Genomic DNA, 24842 nt, shown 5'->3' on the forward strand with positions numbered 1-24842 from the left:
TCTCTGAGCACCTGATGGTCTCGAGAAACCGGGCGGGCGTCCCTGTGCGGGCTCCACGCTCCACGTCAACCCGCAGCCCTCCCACCGGCCCAGTGTCCCTGCTACCACCTAGTGACTAGAGAGGTGGGGGGCCCTAGGGTTCAAAGGACCTGTGACCTGGCTTCCTCCAGGCTGTCGGTGACGGGTCATTGGGATCAGCGTCCAGGGAGGCTGCACCCCAAAGGAGGCCCAGAGCCTACGGGAGTGGGCGGGGCTCTCCTCCGGGCCTTGTCCTCCGCGGGAGTGTGGAGGGACCTGCCTGGGGACCTTCTCCAGGCTAGGGGACGCCAGCTGTTCCCTGCCCCACACCCTCAGTCCAAGCGAAGCGGGTCAGCATGGGTGGCTGGCAGGAATAGGGAGACTCTGGGGAAGAGCCCCGTCCTCGCTCCCAAAACGGGCACAACAGGGACCATGGGGCCCCTGAAGACCAGGCCAGGCGAGAGCTGCTGGCTGGTGGGAGCTCGGGTGGCGCCTGCTGGCTGAGCACCGCTCCTCCTCCTTCTAAGGGGGAAAGTGGCAGCTGTTGGCCACCCAGCGGCTCTTTTTGATCCCAGCTCCACCACTCCTCCCAGTTAAGTCACTGGTCCAGTGCGCCGGTTGCCAAGGGCTTCCAGATCTCCTGGTGTCAACATTTCCCGGAGCCAGTGAGAGCCAAGCCCCAGCACCAGCCTTCACACAGCCGAGGGACCCTCGGATCCGGGCCTGTCCTGGCCCCCACCCCAGAGCAAAAGCGAGGTGCCTCCAGAGCCATCACAGTGAGCCCCCAGCAGCCAGAGAGGGATGCTCAGGGAACAGGTGGCCTTAGTCTCCAACTCCAGCCGGTTTTCTGCGATGGGCTGGGTCCTTGGAATCCCATTCTTCACAGGGGCCCATATGGAGTGTCCCCTCCCGAGGAGCGGGGGCCGGTCACGAGTTGATGTTCCTAGCCCCCAGCTCCAGAGGCCTCTGAGGGGTAAGAGGAAGGTGGTGTCTCGTGTTTGCCCCTTTTCATCAACAAGCCCTTTCCCCCCTTGAAGCCGCTGGCGTTCTGCGTGACATGCTGGGTCTTCCCTCCCAGCTGTTAGACAGCAGGGCACTCCGCTTCTGGGAACGCAGGCTCAGGTTTCTTGCTCACGCCTATCTCAGCAAGTTAGCAAAATTAACAAGAGGTCTACATTGCTCTTTCAAGAGAATTTTTAAATGTATCCTCACCCACTTAATGTGCTGGCAGCATCCTGGGTCTTTTCAGGAGCCAGCGCCTACTCAAGGGCTCACCGCACAGACGGTGCCCCTGGAGTTGCTGTCTTTGGGGCCTTGGCCCCAGCCAGGACTTAGCAGGGTTCCTGACACTGAGCAGATGCCCAGTGGTTTGCTGTGCTGAATGGAACCTCTGGGAGTTCCCGCAGCCACCGGGTACTCATCTGGTCAAAAGACACTTCTTTGCATCTTCTGGGGGCTAGGCACTGTGGGGTCCCCAAACAGGGAAGGAAGCCTGTGCCTTCCAGAAACGCTAGGGCACTCCCTGAGCTGCAGGGCAGGGAGAGGGTGGAACCACTTCTCTACGACTCTGACCAGAGCAGGGGTGTTGGCCTCATGCACATGCCGGCTCCAGGCTCAGTCGCCAGTCCTGAGACAGGTCTCTGCCATCCTTCCTGCACCTGGGCACCACCCTTGTGACCGTGGCAGACCTCTGAAATGACTCTGGTGGCTCTGTCCCTCCTCCCAGAGTGCTGGAGGCTGACTTCAGAACACTTCGCTGTTGCTCAGCTTCCCCCTGACCCGCCCGGCCCCACGCCAGCCCCCGGTGCTGGAGAATGAAGGAGAATGAACACGAGGAGGCCAGGGGTCAGGAGTCACCCTCGAAGGCAGCTTGCTTTATTCTCACGATGCCGGCAGGGGGCGGGGGTGAGCAGCCCGTCAGCCTTCCATCTGAGGCTCTCTTGAGCCGGGAAGGGCCCGCAGGCCAGCTCTCACTAATGCACAGGTTCCCGGGGGGCTGCCTGGCCCACGCTGGCAAAGTGGGGCGCAGGGCATCTTCTCCCCAGTCAGCCCACCTGGCAGGGCCCGCCTGTCACTCAGCTCCAGGCCGCTCCCTAAGGGCTCCGCGTGGGTCGTGTCACCGAGGTCTGCTGCTGCTCACGCCACTCGGGAGAGAAGCCGAGCTCCAGAAGGCGTCTGGCACAGCCCTGGGCTCTCTTCCTTGTCCTTGGACGGACACTGACCCCTCAGTCCCCGCAGTCGCCGGGGAAGGAGGTGACCTCCAAGGTGAGCCTGGCAAGCCACATCGGAAGCTCCCAGTCGCCACGCCTCAGAGCGGAGGCCATCTGCAAAGCTGCTTCCCATTCCTGCCTTCATTCCCCCACCTCCCCTCCCCCCATCCCCCTCCCTTGCTTCCCCCCACCCCCCTCCTTCCCAGCTATCACTCGGGGATTCCACCTCTGTCAGGCTGCCTGAAGGAGCTGCCAGCCCTCAGAGCAGGTCCACAAAACAAACAAACCCAAAAAACAACAATTGGCAAGCACAGAAAAGGAAAAGAACCACAGAGATCAGGGTTGCCTTTGTCTACAAGTAACGGACATTCTCTTGTGCTTAGGACAGTCTTCTTTGCCTCTGCTTTTCAGCTGACTTCCCTGTCCCCAAGTGCCCGCACTGAGAGCGCTCTGGAGGGAAATGCGTGTGTCTGCGTGCGTACATGTGTCTGGGCTCGCGTCTCACACACACACACACACACACACACACACACACACACACACACACGCCTACGGCTGAAGGGGGGGGCCGATACGGGTCTGCCCCCAGGCCGGCTGTTGATGTGGTCTCCGTACTTGGGGAGAAGGAAGTCACCAATGGAGAGAAGCGTCCCTCGTCCTCCAGGGGCTTCCGTCTGGTAACAAAGTCGCACGCGCGCACTCACAGACACACGCTAGATCCTAAGGGAGAGCAGAAGACGGGGTTCCGGCGGGCTCAGTGGACCTGGGCCCGGGCGGAGGACCCGTGCCCTGGAGCACAGCTGGGCTCAGACAGTGGTGACAGAGAGCAGAGGGTTGTAGACGCGCTTCCCGTCGGCCGAGCGCGTGCCGTGGGCCAGCATCTCCTGGATGGTGATCCAGTTGTCCAGGATCTTCTTGCTCCGCTTCTTCATGGTTTTGCGGTGGCTCAGGGCGATGATGTTGAGATCGGCCTTGCTGTCGCCGCTCTGCTGCTCCCGCAGGCACTCCAGTCGGCTCTGCATCATGAACTCGCGCCGCTTCCGCTGCTCCCGGGCTCGGATCAGGTGCTGCTTCCGCTGCTCCTTGCTCCAGTAGCGGCCCATCTTCATCTCGCTCACCGCGTCGTCGTCGGTGGTCATGCCGCTGCGCTCCTCCCGGATCTTCAGGGCCCGGGCTTTTAGGAGGCGGTCCCGCACCGGTCGCTTGGCCACGTAGCGGGTCCCGTCGCTGCGCACCTTGACCTTCCACTCCATGCGGGGCGCGTCGGTGGCCGCCGCCGCCGCCGCCCCACCCACCCGAGGGCCACCGGCCAAACTCAAGGGGCCGCGGCCCAGCTCTTCCAGACCGCGCGGCGGGGCCAGCTGCATGCAGCTGTGGTAGTGATCGCCCTCCTGGCCCTGGACGCGGTGGCGCCGCGACAGGTAAGGGCTGCCCTCGGGGCCCACGCGCTCCAGGGTCACCCCCGTCTTGGGGCCGCGGCGGACCCGCTCCCCCGAGTGCTGTCTCCGGCCCACCTCGGGATCCCGGGAGAGGGATCGGAAGTTGGCGGGAACCCCCTGCGGGGGGGCAGCCTTGGGGTGGGCGGCAACAGGGGATGCGGAGGGGGTCCGGTTCAGGTTGGAGTTGCCCCCGGCGGTTGCCCGCCTCAGGGGGCTCTCGGGCAGGGGTTCCGCCAGCAGCGGAGTGCTGCGGCAGCTCTCACCCGTGTTGTAGGCGCTGGTGCTGTCCTTGTCCGACTTCTCGGGCAGCTCGGAGATGTCAGACAGCTCGTGCTTCTTGGGCTCGCCGGCCCCCAGGTCGTAGAGGCTCTCCTCCTCCAGCAGCCAGGCCTTCATGCAGCGCTCCCGCAGCTGTTGCATCTTCTGCGCCCGCAGGATGTTGCGGCACTTGAACTCCAGGTGCCGCAGCTCCTCCTCCAGCACGGCCATCTCGTGGCCCACGCTCTCGTTGCGGTTGACATCCAGGGCACCGCTGCCGCCGGCGGCCCGGGGAAAGAGGAGGCCCAGGGGGTTGCCATTCTCCAGGTGGCACTTGATCTCCAGCAGCTCGCGGTAGCGCTCGTACTCCTCATCCGTGAGGCCCGGCACGTCGCCGCCACCCAGCCCTGCGCCCTCGGCCAGCAGGGAGTCCATGCTAAAGTGGAAGTCGCGGCTCTGCAGGGCGTCCCCTTGCAGGCCAAACTTGCGCAGGGGCCCGGGCGTGTTGGCGGTACTCAGGGGCTCGTCCCCCAGCAGGTCGTGCTCAGAGCTCTCCTCGTTGCGCGTGCTCTCATCCGTCCTGCCCACCCCGCTGTCCAGCTCCTGGCTGTTGCTCAAGCCTGGGCCCGCATCAGGGGCCCCTTTCTCCTCTTCGTTTCCAAGCTGGAGCTGGAAGATGAGCCCCGCTCAGCCTGGGACACACCAGTGGGGGCGCCGTGGGGGGAGGATGGAGATCGGAAGGGCTTTCGGGTCTGGTCCATCTCCCGCAGCCCCCCCAAGCCTCTATCTACTCCGTCTGCCGTCCTGCCCGCCCTCCCTGCCCTCCCCCCCACCGCCTTTCCTCCTTCCTCACCTGCTGGGCAGGGGGGGATTTCAGCTTCCGCGCCCGCAGGTCCCCCTCATTCTCAGAGCCAAAATCATCCAGGAAGTCATCCCGGTCACTGTCCTTCCACCGCTTCGCCAGCTGCAGAGACGGGCCCGTGCTGTCCCCACTGCCTTAAGGACCTCCGCAGACAATGACCCCACTTGCGTCTAGGTCCCGGCCCACTCAGCCATCAGAGGCCACAAAGGGAAATGGGCCCCGAACACCCCCCCCACACTCCATCAGTGCCAGGTTGTTGGCATGTTTGTGCCCTAGTCGGCAGCTTTCAAGACAGAAAGCCCCACGTCAGGGGACCCAGGACGCCCCGTTGGGCACACACACCTGGCTCTCAGGCCGGGCCACCAGCAGGGAGATGTTGGTATTCTCCTCCTGGCTCAGGATGGCCACTGCTTCTTCCCGGTTCTGGACGTCCACACCATTTATCTGTGGCAGGCCAAGGGACAATCAACGAGGACACCAGGGCTGGCTCTGGGGCAGGCTCCAGTTGAGCTACAGGGGTCCCCTCGCAGGGAGCTCCAAAGCGAGCACCCTGGGCCAGGACAGGCTCTCAAGCTCCGGCAGGATGGAGACAAGTGGAAGGTGCCGGAGGCGAAGACAGCCTGGCCCACACAAGAGCACACGTGCCTGAAGCGGCGAGGAGCAGGACGCACGCTCACGTCTGGGGCACGGAGGGACGGGCTGGTAAGGGGCCCGAGCAGAGACGCCAGCAGAGCCCACGGGCACATGGGAGCCACCGCGTGGTCGTGCAGGAGGGAGATGAGTCCTAGCCCTGGTTTCAGGCCCGGCGGGATGCCCAGCAGGAGAGAGCTAGAATTGGCTGAGGAGAGCCGGCGGGGCCTGCCTGCCCTGCTCACCTGGATGATGCGGTCTCCCTCGCGGATGCGGCCGTCTTTGGCTGCGATGCTGTTGGGATTCACCTGCAAGGCACGCGCATCATGGGGACTCGCCCCTCCCTGAGGTGCCCGTCTGGTAGGAAGGGGCAGCCTCGCCTCAGAGGCCCCAATGTGAACGGAGGGCTGATTTTTTGAGCATGGCAAAGTATGGGAAAGTACCCAGCACCAGCCGGATGGGTGGCGGAGAAGAACCCCTGTGATTACCAGCAGGGCTCCTGAAGGACGTGGTGGGAGAACACAGCCTGGCTGGACCACATCCTGCCTTACCCCGCAAGGCCCCACTGTTCCACTAGGGGCACAGGTCTCCCGGGGAGGACTGCCCGGCTGGACACACGCCGAAGCCACTGGCTGCCTTCCTGTGACGCTAAGCTGCCTCCTTACGGGCAGCCTCAGAGCCCTGGGCAGCGTGGCAAGGCTGTGGGGATAGGGTGGCATGGGAGTCTTCATGTGCCACACCCTGCCTCAGCACCTGCCTCCGTGCTGCCCTGGCCCCCTCATAGGTGCCGTACAGATGGGCACCCGAGTCCAGCTGTCATGTTCCAGCACACAGGAAGGCACGTGGAGCTCCACTGCCTTCTAGAAGATCCCAGCCGCCCGTCCCGCCTTCATACCTCTCCAACGTAGATGCCCAGGTCCTCCTCGTCATCCGTGCGGTAACAGACCATCAGGCCCAGCTTGTCCCGGTGGCTAGTTTTATACAGCTCCACCTCCTGCCGCAAGGGGGATGGACAAGCAGAGGGAGAAGCTGCAGGGACGGCAGCCTCGGCCCAGCCTAACCGCCCAGACCGCATCACCTGAGCTGAGTTTCCAAAGGTCTCTCTTACCAGCCCAAATGGCACGTGTGTCCTGTGGTGTCCCTTACCAGGAAATGCCCAAGACACACACAAGACACACAGGACGCACAGCATACAGACATGCGTGGGACACAGACTCGCCAGCACGCACTGACAGAGGGACCTCACCCGTGCCCTCCCCAACTCAGCCCAATTTGGCCCTTGAGCCCTTCAGCCATGCGTGGGAAAGGGCCACGAGGCCCAGCCGCCTGGGGGTTCGGGAGCCAGGCCTGAGCTGGGCCACAGACAGACGCCCTGGGGCTGGCGCCCAAGGCTGGCCACCAGCTCACCTCATACTCCAGCTCTTCCATATGGTCTGCCTCCTGCGGGCTGCCCTCCATGAACTCCGCCGGGTCATAATACTCATGGCTGATGGGGGGGCTGCCCAGGAGAAGCGGGGCGTCAGGCCAGCCATCTGCTCCCCTCTCTCCCTAGCCCCGGCTCCCAGCTGGCGGGTCCCAGTGCGCTCGGCATGGAGCCCCGCTCGGGGTGCAACCTTGGGAGGCGGCGGCCCAGCTACCTCTTCTGTACCCCCTCCTTTTGAGCTACACGCATCTATGCGAAGACCAGGAATATTTCTTGAACAGGAGTGTGAGGGCATCTGCAGCGAGGACCCAGGCATGCCTAGCTCTCCCCGCCCCGCCCTGTCCCATCCCATCCCACCCCATCCTGTCCTGTCCGCTAGCTCAGACTCCTCTGACCACGCCAGCCAGCGGGGACCGACTTCTCCAAACTGCGGGTGCCCCTCCCACCTGGCACTGGCCCCACTCATGCAGTGCCCCCAGGAGTTATCCAGGCCCTGGAGGATTGCTGGGGAGCGGAGGAGGGCCCAGTCTCTCTCCACGGGCGGGCGGGCGGCCCTCCTTGCCCCGAGGCTAAGCTTGGCTACTGCTAGCCCCAGGCCTACCTCTCTGTGGAGGAGGGGATCCCGGGATGACCTCCCTGCCGCCCGGGGTGAGGCTAGCGAAATGAGTCAGCGCTCACACAGTCATGAGCCGCCAGGCCCGGATGAGAGGCCCTTCTTCCGAGCGGGCCAAAGAAAGAAGCCGAAGAGATGGAGGAAGTTCAGAGCAGGCAGAGGAATGGGACAGACAAGGATGCAAGAAGATTCAAAGACGATGGGGCGGCAGAGGAGGAGAAAGGATAGAGGAGGAGCTGAGGACCTCAACCTTCCGGCAGCAAAGTCCCGGGACGGTTCTCCCTTGGCCCTGGGGGTAGATACAGTGGGGAGCCTGCGTGTCAGGACCCCCAGGCCCATTCACCAGCTGCTGTCCAGCCAGAGGCTAGAGGCCCGGAGATGCCTGAGCCCTGGGGTGAGACGGTCAGCTCTGGAGGCCAAGGAGCCTGCTTCCTGCCCCGGGGGCAGCCAGTCAGGGTCTCCCTGCCACGCCCAGAGCTGCGACAGTGTGGCCTCTGGGTGGCACGGGGCAGCCACCCCAGGTGGCTTGCCCTCTCTGGAGGCAGGGCCCGGGGCCCTCCTGAGGGCGACTCACAGCTCAGACGGGACGTACGGCTCCAGGATGACCATGGGTGGGGTGGGTGGGCGCAGCTTGCCCAGCGCCATGATATGCTCGAAGGTGATGTCGGTCTGAGTGCCACTGTCCACCAGCTGCAGGTCGTGGGAGGAGCCATCGCCCCGGAGGCGGGGACTGCGTCTCAGCACCTGGATCACCAGGGGCTCCTTGGAGGCACGCAGGGCCTCCAGGGTCTGCTCCTGAGACAGCTTGGAGAGCTCCTTCCCGTTCACCTGCAGCAGAGACATGACATGTCCCCGTGAGGACCCGCTGAGGCCCTGCTTACCCCTGGGCGCCCTCATTCCCAGGTGAACCCCACTTCTCAGCCCTGCCCCCGCATGGTGCCACGCCCCGAGGGCCCTAGATCCCCTTCGGCCGTCCTCCTCCTTCAAGCAGCACTGAGGCCAGAGCTGGTGTGGGAAGTTCGCGGGGAGCCCCCTTAGCAATGACCGAGCATCTGCTGGGAACATCCAACATATCAAGGTGGGAGGGAGACCTTGACTCCCTTCTGCCGACAGGAGTCAGTCAACAAATGGGTTCAGGTGGGAGAGTCCGGAAGAGCAAGAAGCCTCAGAGGACAGGGTCTCTGTCCTCAAGGCAGCAACGACTCACCACAGAGAAAAGGCCAACACACACCGAGCCCCTAAGAGAGGTGCTGAGGAAGTGGCCCTTACAAGACCACTGTTGTCCCAGTCTTCAATTCTCACAGTGCCACCCCCTCCCCGGGAGTCTCCGGAGAAGGGGTTCTTCACAGAGATGCCCAATGCAATTGCAAAATCATGTCTTCCAGGCTGCAAAGAACAGGCCAGCCCTGGATGTCGTTCCAGGAAGACAGGCTGTCAAAGGAAAGCACGAGGAGTCCTAGGGACCCCTGGCCAGCCAGTGGCTCCTCTGATTCATGGAACCCAAATAATCACCTTGCTGCTACTTGGTTATGTCCTTGTAGATAGTAGTTTCAGTTTTTATGTTCCCCTCTCTGTAATCTTCGCATGGTCAGAAAAGATTTTTTTAATCAGGTCTGTCCAATTATAAAAAAAAGCAGTTTCGTTGTAGAACATTTGAAAAATACAGAAAACCATAAGGAAGAAAACAAAAGTCACCCACCATCTCAAGGGTGTAAAAGCTGTGAATGTGTTGGCATTTCATTCCTGCTCTTTTTCCAATTTGTAACCGCAGGCGCCCCGAGGCCTGGAGCATGCCAGCCTGCGCGTGGACCGTCCGTTGTGTATTGGCTTGGTCCCTACTGTCCATCACTAGTGGTTTTCAATTTTATTATAAAGAAGGTTGCAGAGACACATTTTTTGTATGTTCTGTACCTATTTTCTATGTATATCTTTGTGTAATCTATGGTTGTTATGTTAGAGAAATTTTCCAAAAGTGGAATTATTGGATCAAAGGGTATCAAGGAAACAGCTTGTCAACCAAGAAGGTATTAGTTGTAAGAATGTGGTCAGCACAGCCCAAGAGGATCTGGACAGCTGGAGAGGCCGCAGTTATAAAGCGAAGAGGGAACGGAGCCCGCGGGGCCAAGTGCATGGGAGAAAAGGGCTGGCTGCTGACGTGTGTTTGGAGATGCGTGTGAAGGGTGGACTGGCAAAGCCTGGGCACCAAGGGAATGTGAGGACTGGCCTTGAAGCCCTTAGCAGAGCCAAAACTGTCAGGAAATGCTTGAGGCAGCATTAAGCACAGCCAGTATCGACCTTTCAATGGAACAAACTTACAACTAAATGAATTTTATTAAAAACAAAGGCAAAAGCAAACATGCGTGTTCCTTATATAAACACCAATATTTAACATTTAACTCAACCCTCACGATTCATTAAGAAAAGGAAATTCAATAAAGTCAGGCAGATGTGACTACAGGAAAAACTACCTCCAATGAATCTGGCTGCTTTCAGAACTTTGAATAAAAGAGAAGTCAGTTTTACTGAAACCATTTCCTCTAAGATCAAGAACAAGACAAAGTTGTCCACTCTCACCACTATTATTCAATATAGTTTCGGAAGTTTTAGCCACAGCAATCAGAGAAGAAAAAGAAATAAAGGGAATCCAAGTCGGAAAAGAAAAAGTAAAGCTGTCACTGTTTGCAGATGACGTGATACTATACATAGAGAATCCTAAAGATGCCACCAGAAAACTACTAGAGCTAAATTTGGTAAAGTAGCAGGATACAAAATTAATGCACAGAAATCTCTTGCATTCCTATACACTAGTGATGAAAAATCTGAAAGAGAAATTAAGGAAACACTTCAATTTCCCATTGCAACAAAAAGAATAAAATACCTAGGAATAAACCTACCTACAGAGACAAAATACCTGTACGCAGAAAAGTATAAGACACTGATGAAAGAAATTAAAGGTGATACAAACAGATGGAGAGATATACCATGTTCTTGGACTGGAAGAATCAACACTGTGAAAATGACTATACTACCCAAAGCAATCTACAGATTCAATGCAATCCCTATCAAACTACCAATGGCATTTATCACAGAACTAGAACAAAAAATTTCAACATTTGTATAGAAACACAAAAGACCCCGAATAGCCAAAGCAATCTTGAGAAAGAAAAATGGAGCTGGAGGAATCAGGCTACTGGACTTCAGACTATACTACAAAGCTACAGTCATCAAGACAGTATGGTAGGGCTTCCCTGGTGGCGCCAGTGGTTAAGAATCCGCCTGCCAACGCAGGGGACACGGCTTCGATCCCTGGCCCGGGAAGATCCCACATGTCATGGAACAACTAAGCCCATGCACCACAACTACTGAGCCTGTGCTCTAGAACCCGTGAGCCACATCTGTTGAGCCCACGTGCCACAACTACTGAAGCCTGCATGCCTAGAGCCCATGCTCTGCAACAAGAGAAGCCACGACAATGAGAGGCCGCACACTGCAACAAAGAGTAGCCCCCACTCGCTGCAACTAGAGAAAGCCTGCACACAGCAACGAAGACCCAACACAGCCAAAAATAAAAACAAATAAATAAATTTATTTTAAAAAGACAGTATGGGGGCTTCCCTGGTGGCGCAGTGGTTGAGAGTCCGCCTGCCGATGCGGGGGGCGCGGGTTCGTGCCCCGGTTTGGGAGGATCCCGCGTGCCGCGGAGCGGCTGGGCCCGTGAGCCATGGCCGCTGGGCCTGCGCGTCCGGAGCCTGTCCTCCGCAACGGGAGAGGCCACAACGGTGAGAGGCCCGCGTAACGCATAAAAAAAAAAAAAAAAAAAAAAAAAAAAAAAAAAAAAAAAAAAAAAAGACAGTATGGTACTGACACAAACACAGAAATATAGATCAATGGAACAGGATAGAAAGCCCAGAGATAAACCCATGCACATATGGTCACCTTATCTTTGATAAAGGAGGCAAGAATATATAATGGAGAAAAGACAGCCTCTTCAGTAAGTGGTGCTGGGAAAACTGGACAGCTACATGTAAAAGAATGAAATTAGAACACTCCCTAACACCATGAACAAAAATAAACTCAAAATGGACTAAAGACCTAAATGTAAGGCCAGACACTATCAAACTCTTAGAGGAAAACATAGGCAGAACACTCTCTGACATACACATACATCACAGCAAGATCCTTTTTGACCCACCTCCTAGAGAAATGGAAATAGAAACAAAAATAAACAAATGGGACCTAATGAAACTTAAAAGCTTTTGCACAGCAAAGGAAACCATAAACAAGATGAAAGGACAACCCTCAGAATGGAAGAAAATATTTGCAAATGAAGCAACTGACAAAGGATTCATCTCCAAAATTTACAAGCAGCCCATGCAGCTCAATATCAATAAAACAAACAACCCCATCCAAAAATGGGCAGAAGACCTAAACAGACATTTCTCCAAAGAAGATACACAGATTGCCAACAAACCACAGGAAAGGATGCTCAACATCACTAGTCATTAGAGAAATGCAAATCAAAACTGCAATGAGGTATCACCTCACACCAGTCAGAATGGCCATCATCAAAAAATCTACAAACAATAAATGCTGGAGACGGTGTGGAGAAAATGGAACACTCTTGCACTGTTGGTGGGAATGTGAATTGGTTCAGCCACTATGGAAAACAGTATGGAGGTTCCTTAAAAAACTACAAATAGAACTACCATATGACCCAGCAATCCCACTACTGGGCATATACCCTGAGAAAACCATAATTCAAAGAGTCATGTACCACAATGTTCACGGCAGCTCTATTTACAATAGGCAGGACATGGAAGCAACCTAAGTGTCCATCGACAGATGAATGGATCAAGAAGATGTGGCACATATATACAATGGAATGTTACTCAGCCATAAAAAGAAACGAAACTGAGTTATTTGTAGTGAGGTGGATGGACCTAGGGTGTGTCATACAGAGTGAAGTAAGTCAGAAAGAGGAAAACAAATACCGTATGCTAACACATATATATGGAATCTAAAAAAAAAAAAAAAGAAAGAAAGAAATGGTTCTGAAGAACCTAGGGGCAGGACAGGAATATAGACGCAGACATAGAGAATGGACTTGAGGACACGGGGAGGGGGAAGGAAGCTGGGACGAAGCGAGAGAGTGGCATGGACATATATACACTACCAAATGTAAAATAGATAGCTAGTGGGAAGCAGCCGCATAGCACAGGGAGATCAGCTCGGTGCTTTGTGTCCACCTAGAGGGGTGGGATAGGGATGGTGGGAGGGAGGAGATATGGGGACATATGTATATGTATAGCTGATTCACTTTGTTATAAAGCAGAAACTAACACACCATTGTAAAGCAATTATACTCCAATAAAGACGTTTTTTTAAAAAAAGAGAAGTCAGTTTTTGAAATAAAATGCCAAATATAGATGGTGAGCATCATTATAAATATTTTCTTTTGTTTTTAATCCTAGAGTGACTATCTTTTGTATCTTAAACTACCATGTTTCTTCAGTCCCTTGGAATACTTTTAAAGAATCTCATTGTGTGAACTTTAAATAAATAAATAAAAATAAAAACAAAGGCGATGAGTCCTCCAAGCTCATGGCTTTCTAATTATTTTACTACACTTTTATCTGGTCTAGTGTGTCTGGAAGGAGACATCATAGGACAGTGTGCGACTGTGCGTGTCTTCCCATCCCCGCGTTCCGTGACATCGGCTGGTGGCCATGGTAGGAGTATTTACACCATGGAAATCGACAAAGGCTCCAAACGAGGGCTTTGGGTTTCAGAACATTTACCGGCTCCCCACTGCCCTTAAGTCAAGGGCTCCTGTAAGAAGCAGAAGGGCCAAGGGCCGAGAGCTGTGCTCAGCATCTTTGACCGGGGTTGGTGGGGGGTGGGGGACGTTTCACCTTTTCACCATGTGCAGTGGGACGCTCAGGTGACACTGGGAAACACAGGGATGTATGTCTCCCTGGAAACGTTACCCAGCAGCAGCGTTGCTATGGAAACTGGGCCCAGGCAGTGGGAGGGGAGTGCAGGGTGGTCTGGGATGTCAAGAGGGGGATGGGCACACACACCAAGGAGCAGATCGAGGCCACCGGAGTGATGCCCCTGACAGCCCAGCAACCTTCCCCTTGATCCACGTGGCGCAGAGCAGAGGCAGACCTCTGGGTGTGGAGGCCTGGAGCTACTGGGCCACTCCTGCAGCGAGCGCCTGGGGCTCCTTCAGCTTCCTCTCTTCTCCTCAGCAGTCACGATGGGCCCGAAGAGCTAATGAAGGTGTGTGGGACCAGGACAGGTAAGACAGGAGCCCTCCCAGAAAGGGTGAAGGCTACAAACAAGATGGGGAAATGCGGGGCAACGGGCAAAGCAGTGCGCGCCCAGGCACACGGTAAGGATCCAGCATTCTGCCGCTTCTCGTCCTCGCTCACCCTACGGCAGTGAAGACTCGCGTGCGCCAGCGAAGCCACCATTCAAATGGCCCCGCTCCAGTCCCAAAATGTCTGAACCCAGGCCAGCTTCCCTTCAGAGTCCCCCTCAAGCTAAGGCCACCGGGGGGCACTCCCCACCTCCCCGGCTGCCACTGCTCTAAACCCACACCAAGCAATTCAAAATGGATCAAAGTCCTAAACGGACTGAGCTTTAAAACTACCTTGGAGGCGAGAGAACAGTCTTTATGACGCTGAGATAGAGAAGCAATTCTTTCTTTTCTTTTTTTTGGCCATGCCTCGCGGCATGCAGGATCTTAGTTCCCCGACCAGGGGTCGAACCTGGGCCCTGGCAGCGAAAGCGATGAAGCCTAACCACTGGACGGCCAGGGAATTCCCTTAAGACAAAACATGGGCAGACAAGAATGGAAAAGATAAAGTTGACTATGTTAAAATGTAAAACTTCTGGACAACAAAAGACACCATAACTACAGTGAAAAGATAGGACAGGCTAAGAGAAGATCCTTACAAATGCACAGAACTGATACAGGATTCTCCAGAATAAAGAATTCCTACAAAACACTGGGAAAATACAGAACTCAGTAGGGAAACGGGCATTCCAGGAAAAGGGAGCCTGAACCCACCCATAAGCTTGAATTGATGCCCCTTCGGGACGCTGGGAAACAAGCGGCGTCATCTTAATAGCTAGAAAGAGCCGAGGGCCGGCCGTCGGTGGAATGGCTCCAAAAAGTGTGGTATAGTCATACGTGTGGCTTGTGACAACACACCTGCTTATGAATAGCACACATAGTAGAAAATGTGCCTCAGAATGGCAAACCTGAATCCCCTCGGACAGAGAAGGAGGGGAATGGGGTCAGGGATGGGAAAAACACTGAGGCCAACAAGGCCCACGTCGAGGCTGGGTGGCAGTACACACGCGTGCTGGCATTTTTGACGCTCGTGCTTTCCCAGGCTCAGGAAATATTCCAGAACATCCCCACGTGGAGGAGCAGCTAGGGGGAGGGAGGCCAGCTGGGGAGCTCTTGCTGCCGTCACCCATTAGGATGTGGAATGGGTGAGACCTGGGGATGTGGGAGCACAGAGATTTCTGGCCCCGGGTGGCTCTGATACTGGCAGGGATGCCATTACTATTATTACTAATAATAGCTGCAAGCCAATAATAATAGCTACCACTTACTAAGGGGCGACCGTGCCCCATTCTGCTGTGAGTGCTTTACGGCCAGTACTATGAAACAGGCACTGAGAGTACGTCCACCTCACAGATGAGGAAACTGGGGAGGTTAAGGGATTCACCGGATAGGCCCACCACGGTCAGCATCTCAGGCTGCTGAGGGGCAGGGAGCACGCTCAGTCGGGACAGCTTCGAGAAGCCCCCTCCTTGCGGGCTGGGGGCGTGTGGGTGGTGGGAACCCATGGGGGGAAGGGTGCGGAGGAGCGGGGTGAGAAGGCGGGGCTTCGGCTCAGGTGGGGGGCTCTGGGCTGGTGGTCCGGGTAGGGGCGTGGGCTGTGGTGGGATGGCTTGGTGGGACTCTCTTCCCCTTGCAGAGGGTCTTCTCTGGCCCCCTCCCTTCGCCACCCTCCCCCTAAGTGCTCCAGCCAAGCTTATTCATTTCTTGGGCTCCCTACTCCCACCCTCGGCACTCTCCTGCCCGCTCACACACCCTTCTTGCTGCTTGCACACCTGCTCGTCACCTGCTGCCCCCCTCCTGTCACCCACACTCACTTAAGGCCGGGTGCCCAGGCGTGTCCATTCCGAGCCCAAGCGCCACTCAAGGCCTAGCGACCACCCAGGGAGAATGCCGAGCAGGGGGTCTGAGGGTGACTCGCCTTCCATCAGGCTCTGGAGGCCGCCCGAAGGCCTGGCCGGATACACTCACACCACACCTCGCGTGGACCTGCGCTCAGCTTCACCAGGAACCCTTCTAGTTCAGGGAGAGCAAATGCTTGCTGAGCCCATGGTCAGGGAAATCGATTTGAAGATGCTGCCCAAGGGGACCGCCCTGTGGACCACAGCTCCAACCCAGACCCAGCTGGGCTGGAAGACGCTTTGCTTCCACTGAGGACTCTGCAGAAAGGTGCCCTTGCCTTGCCGGGGGGCGGGGACCTGCGCCTCAGAGGCGCCTCTTTGCCCAAATGTGGCCCAGGTGGCCCTCCCCCTCCCCTCGCTGAGGGCCTGATTCCCGTTTACCTGGAGATCCCTGCCCTGGAAGCAGCTGCGAGCCTGGTCTGGGGCGCGGGCGCGGGCTGGGCTGGAGAGGTCCCTGGAGTAGCAGCCGCCTCCGCCCCCCCCACACCCGCACTGCAACCCTTGCGCGGGCTGACCCCATCACAGACAACACACTCTCAGTCTGACCGTTACCCCAGAGCGTAAAATGGTAAACCTGCTGGAGGAATCTGTCAGTAACTATAAAGAACCTTGAAAATGTTCATCATACCCTTTGATCCACTAAATTGACTCTAAGTAATAGATCCTAAAATAATCAGCATGGATGTTACATGAATCACAAGAATGTTCAGAGCAGCATTCATGGTTTTTTTTATTGTGGTAAAATACACCAAACATAAAATTGACCATTTTCAAGTGTACAATTCAGTAGCATTTGGTGCATTCACACAGCTGTGCAACCATCACGTCTATTTAATTCCAGGACATTTTCATCCCCTCAAAAGGAGACCCCCTGCCCATTCTCTCCAAATTCACCCCAGGCCCTGGCACTCACCAATCTCCTTTCTTTGCCTCTAGACATTTCATAAGTGGAATTCTACAACAGGTGGCCCGATGTGTCTGGCATCTTTCCTCAAGCATGTTTTCTAGGTCCATCCATATTACAGCCGGCATCAGTGCTTCATTCCTCTTACGGCTGAGTAATATTCCATCATATTCCAAACTACTGCACTGGGCGGACAGATCGTCGATCCATCAACAGACATTGGTTTGCTTCTACCTTTTGGCAGTTGTGACTCACGCTGCGGTGAACATTTGTGTACAAGTTTTTGAGTCCCCGTTTTCAAATCTTTGGGGCCATGTGGTCATTCTACATTTAACTTATTGAGGTACCAGCATTATTTTTAATGCCCAAAACTTTACAACAGTCTTAAGCACAAGTGTCTGCCTCGAGACTTCCCTGGTGGTCCAGCAGTTAAGACTCTGCGCTCCCAATGTGAGGGGCCTGGGTTCAATCCCTGGTCAGGGAACTAAGATCCCGCATGCTGCAACTAAAGATCCCGCACGCCGCAGCTGAGACCCAGCGCAGCCAAATAAATAAATAATTTTTTTAAAGGTGTCTGCCTCATCGAAGTGTACAGCTGCCCTACCAGAGTCTTCCGATAACAAGCCTGTTTCTCAAAAGAGATATAAAATGGCTTGTGAACTATGACGATTGCCATGTAAAGTATGTTTATGGAAAGACTGGGAAAGAATATATAAAAACATTGTTCGAGGGAAACGGAAATCTGAGAACTTGCTTTTTTCCAAACTTTATATACCATGGCTAAATCGTTTTTTGAAAAAAATGTTTACAAACTTCAAAAGAAATAGCATTGCTGACCCCAGTTCTGAGAGCGTGGATCTCAGCACGTGGGAGGCAGCTGACAGGTGAAGGTGGGGAGGGAGGCGTGAGTCCACGGAGGCTTCACGATGCTACAAATGTGCCAGCTCACAGGGTGCACGGGGGCTCACGGGGCTTTGAAAACTATTTGGAATGGATGTGCCCGTTATGTATATTCATCGGTACATGCGTAAGTATCAATTATCACACAATATCTTCTTTAAAGACTGGAAGGAGGGACTTCCCTGGTGGGGCAGTGGTTAAGAATGCGCCTGCCAATGCAGGGACACGGGTTCGAGTCCTGGGCCGGGAAGATCCCACATGCGACGGAGCAACGAAGCCCGTGTGCCACAATGACTGAGCCTGCGCTCTGGAGCCCACGAGCCACAACTACTGAAGCCCGCATGCCTAGAGCCCGTGCTCCACAACAAGAGAAGCGACCGCAGTGAGAAGCCCGCGCACCGCAACAAAGAGTAGCCCGCCAAAGCCCACGTGCAGCAACGAAGACCCAATGCAGCCATGAATAAATAAATTTTTAAAAACTACAACAATCTAGCCTGTGCTCTGTTTCCCTGAGGCCCCAGGCTCGGGGGCAGTGGGCTGCTTTGTGCTTCTACTCCTGGGCAGCCCCTGCAGGCGGTACAGCCTCTGGGCTCAGGCCCCTTGGGAGCAGGCCATGAAGTCACGTCAGACTTCACATCCAGATCCGATCTGAGGAAGCTGGGGACGTGCTTTCTGGCCCAGGTGTCCCCAGAATGCAAGGGGCAGCTCCCAGGAGCCTGGAGCCCAGATGGGGGCAGAGCCTTCACTCCAGGACCTCTGGCCTGGAAGGTGGGGGAGATGACTCACAGCCTCCACCCCCAGGAGGGCCCCACGCCCACCCCACAGAGCATCAGGAAGCTGGTTCTGCAAGGCTGGAGAAGGGCCTTGTCATGGGGCTGCCAGCTGGTCTCAGGCCTGGGACAGGACAGAGCAGACACCATCCCACCCCCCATTTCCCCCATGCCCCTCCCCGTCACACCCACCCCCCTACTGGTTCTAGGACTGCCTTTGCAGAGAGGTTCTGCGGGTGGCCAAGGAGTGGGCCCTGAGCTCCCCCAGCCCAGTGTGTGAGCAGAGGGCGGCAGGAGGCCCCTGGGTGTGGAGGCACTGACCTGCGAGGTGCCAGCCTACGAGCGGGGGAGCACAGCCAGCAGGCCCCCAGGTCTGCCTTCAGAGGGAGGCCGTGCCCAGCCCAGCCCCTCAAGGTAGGCCAGGCCCCGGGGCAAGGCCCCTCACACCAGCGGAAGACAGGTGCCTGTGGCGGCGGGGAGTGAGGTGAGGGTGGGGGGGGTGCGGGAGAGGAGCCAAGACACAGCTGGCTCACAGCTGGCACACAGCTGACACACAGCTGGCACACAGCTGGCTCACAGCTGGCTCAGGGACTGCCTCAACCCGAGCTCCAAAGGAGGACTGTGAGGCAGTGCGGGGGGGGGGCATGCGAAGGCCTTTCCAACGATCCAGGGTGTTGGGGGTGAGCAAGGAAGCAGAGGCCCCCAGCTCAGGCGCTGAGGGGGGCCCTGGGGAACACCCAGTCCCTTATCCCCAGGGGGCCGAGGACAAGGGATTCCTGGCACAAGCCCATGCTGTGCTGTCTCCCCGGGGCTTCTCCAGGGATCAGAGAGACATGGGAGAATGAGCCCAGGAAGGGAGGGGGAGTGGGATTTCCTCACCGCCACCCACCCCGCCATGCCGGGTTGCTCTTTCGGGAGCTGAGAGGCAGCCTGCTTCAAGCTGTGGGCAGAAGCTTGAGCCTGGTGGGATCCAGCACACAGCCCCTCCCACAAGGGTCCTGGTTGGAAGGTAGGAGGGAAAGGGGGGGCAAGGCTGCAGCTCAGAGGGTCCACGGCAGAGCGCAGGAGGTGAGGTCGGCACATGGGGTGTGGGTGCACCAGTGACCCAGTCCCTGGTCAGCCAGGAACCACTGGAGGGAAGAGGGCACGTGTCCCGGAACAGGGCATTCGGGGACAGGCCCACTGCTGGCTCAGAGCCCAGGCTCACCCAGCACCGGCAGAACAGGAGCAACAACCTTGGGCAAGACGGGCATGATCCCCACGTTGTTTGGGGAGACCAGTGCCGGGGCAGAAATGAGCATACAGAGCCTTGAGCTTGGACGGGGGCTGCTTTAGATAGAACGCACAGGGACAGCCTCTCTGGTGACATTTGAACTGAGACCTGAAAGATGACAAGGAGCCAGCCATGCTAGGACTTCGAAGAACATTGCAGGCAGTGCTAAGCCCTAGGATGGAACGACTTAGCCCTTGCTGGAGAATAAGGCACGTAGGGGACAGGGCGGAGGCGGGGGACAGACCGGCAGACAACTGCAATGGCTCAGCTCAGGGGGTGGTAGTGGAGACGGGGCTACCATGAGCTGCTGCTGAGCTGGGGAAAATGACCAAGGAACTGTGAGGGAGGAGGGACACCGAACAAGCACAAGAGAAGATGCTCAACGTCACTCATCACAAGGGAAATGCAAATCAAAACCGCGATGAGATAGCCCCTCTCACCCACTAGGATGGCTGAAATAAAAACACAGAAAATCACAGTTGATGAGAACGTGGAGAAATTCAGCTCTCACACACTGCTTGTAGGAATGTCAACAGCAGTGGACGTGGAAAACTGTCTAGAGTTCCCAGATGACCCAGCAGTAACACGAGAACTGAAAACAGGCACCCAAACAAAAACTTGTACACAGATGTTCATAGCAGCACTATTTTTTTTTTTTTTTTTTTTGGCCACCCTGCGCAGCTTGCAGGATCTTATTTCCCTGACCAGGGATTGAACCAGGGCCCCAGCAGTGAAAGTGCTGAGTCCTAACCGGCGGACTGCCAGGGAATTCCCAGCAGCACTATTCTTTTTTTGTTGCTTGGCTGCGTTGGGTCTTCGTTGCTGCGCGCGGGCTTTCTCTACTTGCGGCGAGCGAGGGCTACTCTTTGTTGCAGTGTGTGGGCTTCTCATTGCGGTGGCTTCTCTTTGTCGCGGAGAAGGGGCTCTAGGCGCGTGGGCTTCAGTACTTGTGGCACATGGGCTCAGTAGCTGTGGCTTGCGGGCTCTAGAGCGCAGGCTCAGTAGTTGTGGCGCACAGGCTTGGTTGCTCCGCGGCATGTGGGATCTTCCTGGACCAGGGCTCGACCCCATGTCCCTTGCATTGGCAGGTGGATTCTCAACCACTGCGCCACCAGGGCAGTCCAGCAGCACTATTCTTAATTGCCAAATTTTGGAAGCAACCCAGAACGGGCAAATCCATAGGGACAGAAAGTAGATGAGCGGTTGCCAGGGACTGGGGAAAGGGAGAATGGGGATTGCCTGCTCAATGGTGTGAAGTTCCGTTCTGGGATGATGAACATGATCAGGCATTAGCTGGTGGTGACAACTGCACCGCACCGTGAACGTACTCAATGTCACTAATGGTAAACTTGATGTCATATATCTTTTCCCACAATAAAAAATTAAAATTGCTGTCCGGATCCAGAGACCACCAGTGCCCTCACAGAGGTGAAGACCACTGGAAAAGACACAGGGGTGGGGGGGAGGGGCGGGACCTGGGGAACTTGTTTAATCAATGCACATCTTTATCTCTGATTTGAAGTTCCTGAGACCTGCAGACATCCCCAGCGTCCCCAACTCCACTTACACGTATCCCAAACCAAGCCACCAAACCAGGTGTCGTATGACCACTGCTACTGAATTCAAGCAGGGATTGATTGTTCTTGACTTAAAATCATGAGATGGAGGCTATCACCGGGGGACTGAGTGTAGCAGAGGATAAGAGGCCCAAGGAGGACCCTAAGGCACCCTGACATCGAGCAGTTGAGGAGACACAGAGCTTAAGTCAGCCAGAGAGAAGGAAAACTAAGGAGGGAATCTGGGCAAGACAGTGCACCAAGGACCGGGAGGATGGACTGGATCAGGACGCAGAAGGGTCCTCAGGATTTGCTAAAAGGGGGCAATCGGGGAGGGCGACCTGTACAGATAGACTCAGCCTTGGGGAGCTTTTGCAGAGAATGGGGTGGAAGCGCCTTGGGGCTGTGGCTTGGGGATGTGGGAGAGCACTAACGTTTGGGTTTTACCAGGTCAGACGCCTGAGAGCGTCTGAAAGCTTGATGGGAAAGGTAGGTTCAGAAGAGGAAAAAATTTTAAATGCCAAAGAAAGCGAGGGAAAGACCTGCAGAAGGTACGGCAATAAGAGAGGGGAACACGGGGGCAGGAGGGAGGGACACGGCGTGGGGGGGGGGCAGCAGAAGGGATATCGGTGTCAGGTGAGACATGGGGGCTGACTAGAGGGACATGGGGCCAAGAGGGGACTCGGGGACAAGGGGTCAGGCAAGAGCAACGCAGGAAGCTCAGCGGGCAGTCGCGCTCCCGCAGGGCCCTGGTGGGCGAAGCGGGAGGCACGGCCCACCCCCACCCCCGCCGCGAAGCGGCGGCGCCCAGGGAGGCGGGGGGCGGGGCCCAGGCTCGCTCGTCCCGCCTCCCCGGGCGCGGAGCCGCAGACAAAGAGCGCGCGGCGGCGGCGGCAGCGCGAGCTAGGCTGGCAGCCCTTTGGCTGCGACTCCGGCGCCAGCAGCCGGCGCAGCCCGACCGGCCGGCGCGAGTCCTCCGCCCCCACCCCTCCGTCCCCACTCCCGGCCGGGGCGGGTCTCCGGACCCCGCTCTAGGAGGCCTGGCGCGACTGGGCCGGAGGCTCCGGGTGGGAGGTCCTCGCCGTACTTCCCAAATGCCCTGATCGGGAATCTCTGAGCAGGCGAGAAGAGGGAGGGTAGGCTGAGAAAAGAGCCCTGGCCCGGGTGACTGGGCGTCCCGCGGGCCCCACGGCTCCCCGGGAGGTCTAGGGACCTCCCCTTTCACCCAGGGTAACGCGAGGGGGAGGGGGTTAACGACACAATTCTAGGGGCGCCCACGGTTGGGGTGAGTCTCCCAACCCCACCCTGCGGATTGGGAAACCTAGGCTAGGCGAGAACACAGACCGGAAGTTAGCCTCTGCGCTGGCGCCCCGTTGCCCCCGCTATCTCAGCTCTGCTGTCGCGAGTGTCCAAGGAACACCTTGGACGCAGCCGTGTCTGGCTCAGCAGGACCGAGAAAGGAGAAGCCAGGCAGGCTCTGTGCGCTCCCATCTTTTCAGTGGCCCAGCAGAAGTCCTCATTCATGTGTTCCCATCTCTGGAGCTTAAAAATTGTCAACCCACGGGAACGTTGGCGCATCTGACCGTGGACATCTGCATTCCCCTCACCCAGCTCTCCCCGGGAGTGCACATTCCACCGCACCTGCTCCCTCCTCTCTACACACACACATTCCCAAGCAAAATGCTGGCACCAACGCTCTCCACACACCCCCACCCCCCGGGAAACCGCGACACCCTTAATGTGCTCAGGGATTTAACACTGACACAGTCAGCACCTCTGCATCCCTCCAATTGTACTGCTAATGCCCTTATAGCTGTTATTTTTCTTCTCCTTCTTTTTTTTCTCCGATCCAGGATCCAATCAAGGATCACACACTTGGTCATTAGGTCTCTAGTCTCTTGTAATCTAGAACAATCTATGCATTAAAAAAAAAAAAAAAAAAACCTTTCATGACACTGACCTCTTGGAAGAGTCTAGGGCACGCGCCTTGTAGAAAGTCCCAGTATGGATTTGCCCGCTCCGCTTCCTTCCTGGTTAGATTCAGCTTAGGTGTTTTGAGGACAGCACCGCCCAGGGCAGGCTATGTCCTTCTTCCTGCCCGCACAGGGCGAGGAGGGGCAGGGGGCCGGGCTGCCCACCGTTAGGGAGGCTCGGTTTGATCACCTGGTGTCTCCCTTGTAAAGTTGCATTTTCCCTCCCCAATGCACAAGTAATCTGGGTGACACCTTGAGACCCAGTGACTATCTTTTCTTCCCCAACAACCTTTATCTAATGGTTTTACCATCCAAGGATGATCCCCAACTGGATGAATTGCATTGGTGGCTGCAAAATGCCTTAATTTGTTAGAAGTCTAGCAGGGACACAGCACTACAACGCCGACATGTGACTGGCCCAGTGAATGGCATGCCCCCAGTTGAGGCTGCCTGGACAAGCCACACCATCCACCCCCAGAGCTCTGTGCCCACTCTTTCTGCCCAGGGGCAGGAGCGAGAGAAGGAAGAAGCACAGGAAGCCTTCATCTCAAAGGACTTTTTAGTAGTTTGGGGCTGGTGTGTGTGTCTGGGTACCCATGTGAGCTGCCTGTAGGTTGGTAAGCATGTGGGTGATGGGAAGAGGCTCAGTTAGTTGCATGTAGCCTGGAAGAACAGATTATGTCCCTTGGGGCCCCACCTGGTCAATTATCCCTGGAAATTGATCTGATAGGTGTGAGGCCTCCCCCCTCTTATTTGTAATAAACTCACTTCCTAGGTGATATTGACATAATTTGGGGCTTCACTGATTTATCCCAAGTCCTGAGCGAAGTCCTAGATACTCAAAGTGTAGTCTGAGGGCCAGCAGCATGGACATCCCCTGGGAGGTTGTGAGTAATGCAGAATCCCAGGCCCGCCCCCGGACCTGCTCAAGCAGATCCTGCATTCTAACAAGGGCCTCAGGGTAGAGTCATGCTGGCCCAGAGCACCCCCTTGAGGAACCAGGGAGGACTTGCACACACCTTGACAGGATTCAGACCACAGGCAAGTGCTTCAAAGGGTCTCTCCTCCCAGCTCTCACTCCACAAAGGGGAGTGGGTGGGTGGTGCCCATGGGGCAAGCGGAAATCTGATCCACCTGCCCTGGCCCCCCAGCCTTTCCAGGGAAGAGCAGGCCTCTCGGGCCCCTCTGAAGTCCTGCCTGGAGAGAGAGGCTGGGAATGAGGGGTGCCCCACGTGCGGCCAGTATGGAAAAGCAAAGAACTTCCGGAGGTCATCATTAAGATCAGTTTTGGGGGGCTCCCCTGGTGGCGCAGCGGTTGAGAGTCCGCCTGCCGATGCAGGGGACACGGGGTTCGTGCCCCGGTCCGGGAAGATCACACATGCCGCGGAGCGGCTGGGCCCGTGAGCCGTGGCCGCTGAGCCTGCGCGTCCGGAGCCTGTGCTCCGCAACGGGAGAGGCCACAGCACTGAGAGGCCCGCGTACCGCAAAAAAAAAAAAAAAAAAAAAAAAAAAAGATCAGTGTTTGGGTGTGTGCTCACAGCTTCCCAGGCACCTTGGATGATGATGGAAAACGTCCTCCCACCCACCTACCTCTGCGCTAACCTGGCTGGCCCAAAAGCAAGCTCCCCGTCTCGTAGTAATCAAAATGATATCCCTTATGGAGTGCTTTTCATTTCCACTGCTCAAAGCAAGCATGAGGAAGAGACAGATTGCACGACAAAGAGGGGAGACGCCTGTCACACCCAAAGCCAGCT

At 56.5% G+C, this 24842-nt stretch overlaps 1 protein-coding gene across 2 annotated transcripts in view; it reads right to left on the reverse strand.

Annotated features, from left to right (window-relative positions):
• Positions 1–2439: 2439 nt before the first annotated feature.
• The window catches only part of PDZD4 (PDZ domain containing 4), a 28741-nt gene continuing 6338 nt past the window's right edge, over positions 2440–24842 (reverse strand). The window contains exons 2-8 of one of the 2 annotated variants that reach the window (XM_032620943.1): positions 8028–8281; positions 6825–6915; positions 6313–6411; positions 5663–5725; positions 5130–5231; positions 4779–4889; positions 2440–4594 (exon numbers count right to left, since the gene is read on the reverse strand). In XM_032620943.1, coding sequence (XP_032476834.1) covers positions 3035–4594; positions 4779–4889; positions 5130–5231; positions 5663–5725; positions 6313–6411; positions 6825–6915; positions 8028–8281 — 2280 coding nt within the window. In that variant the 3' untranslated portion in view covers positions 2440–3034. Of the gene's footprint in view, positions 4595–4778; positions 4890–5129; positions 5232–5662; positions 5726–6312; positions 6412–6824; positions 6916–8027; positions 9891–24842 lie in introns of those variants that run through there. The other variant, XM_032620942.1, reaches the window with a different exon arrangement.

Source organism: Phocoena sinus, chromosome X (genome assembly GCF_008692025.1).
Source record: "Phocoena sinus isolate mPhoSin1 chromosome X, mPhoSin1.pri, whole genome shotgun sequence".
Taxonomy (NCBI): domain Eukaryota; kingdom Metazoa; phylum Chordata; class Mammalia; order Artiodactyla; family Phocoenidae; genus Phocoena; species Phocoena sinus.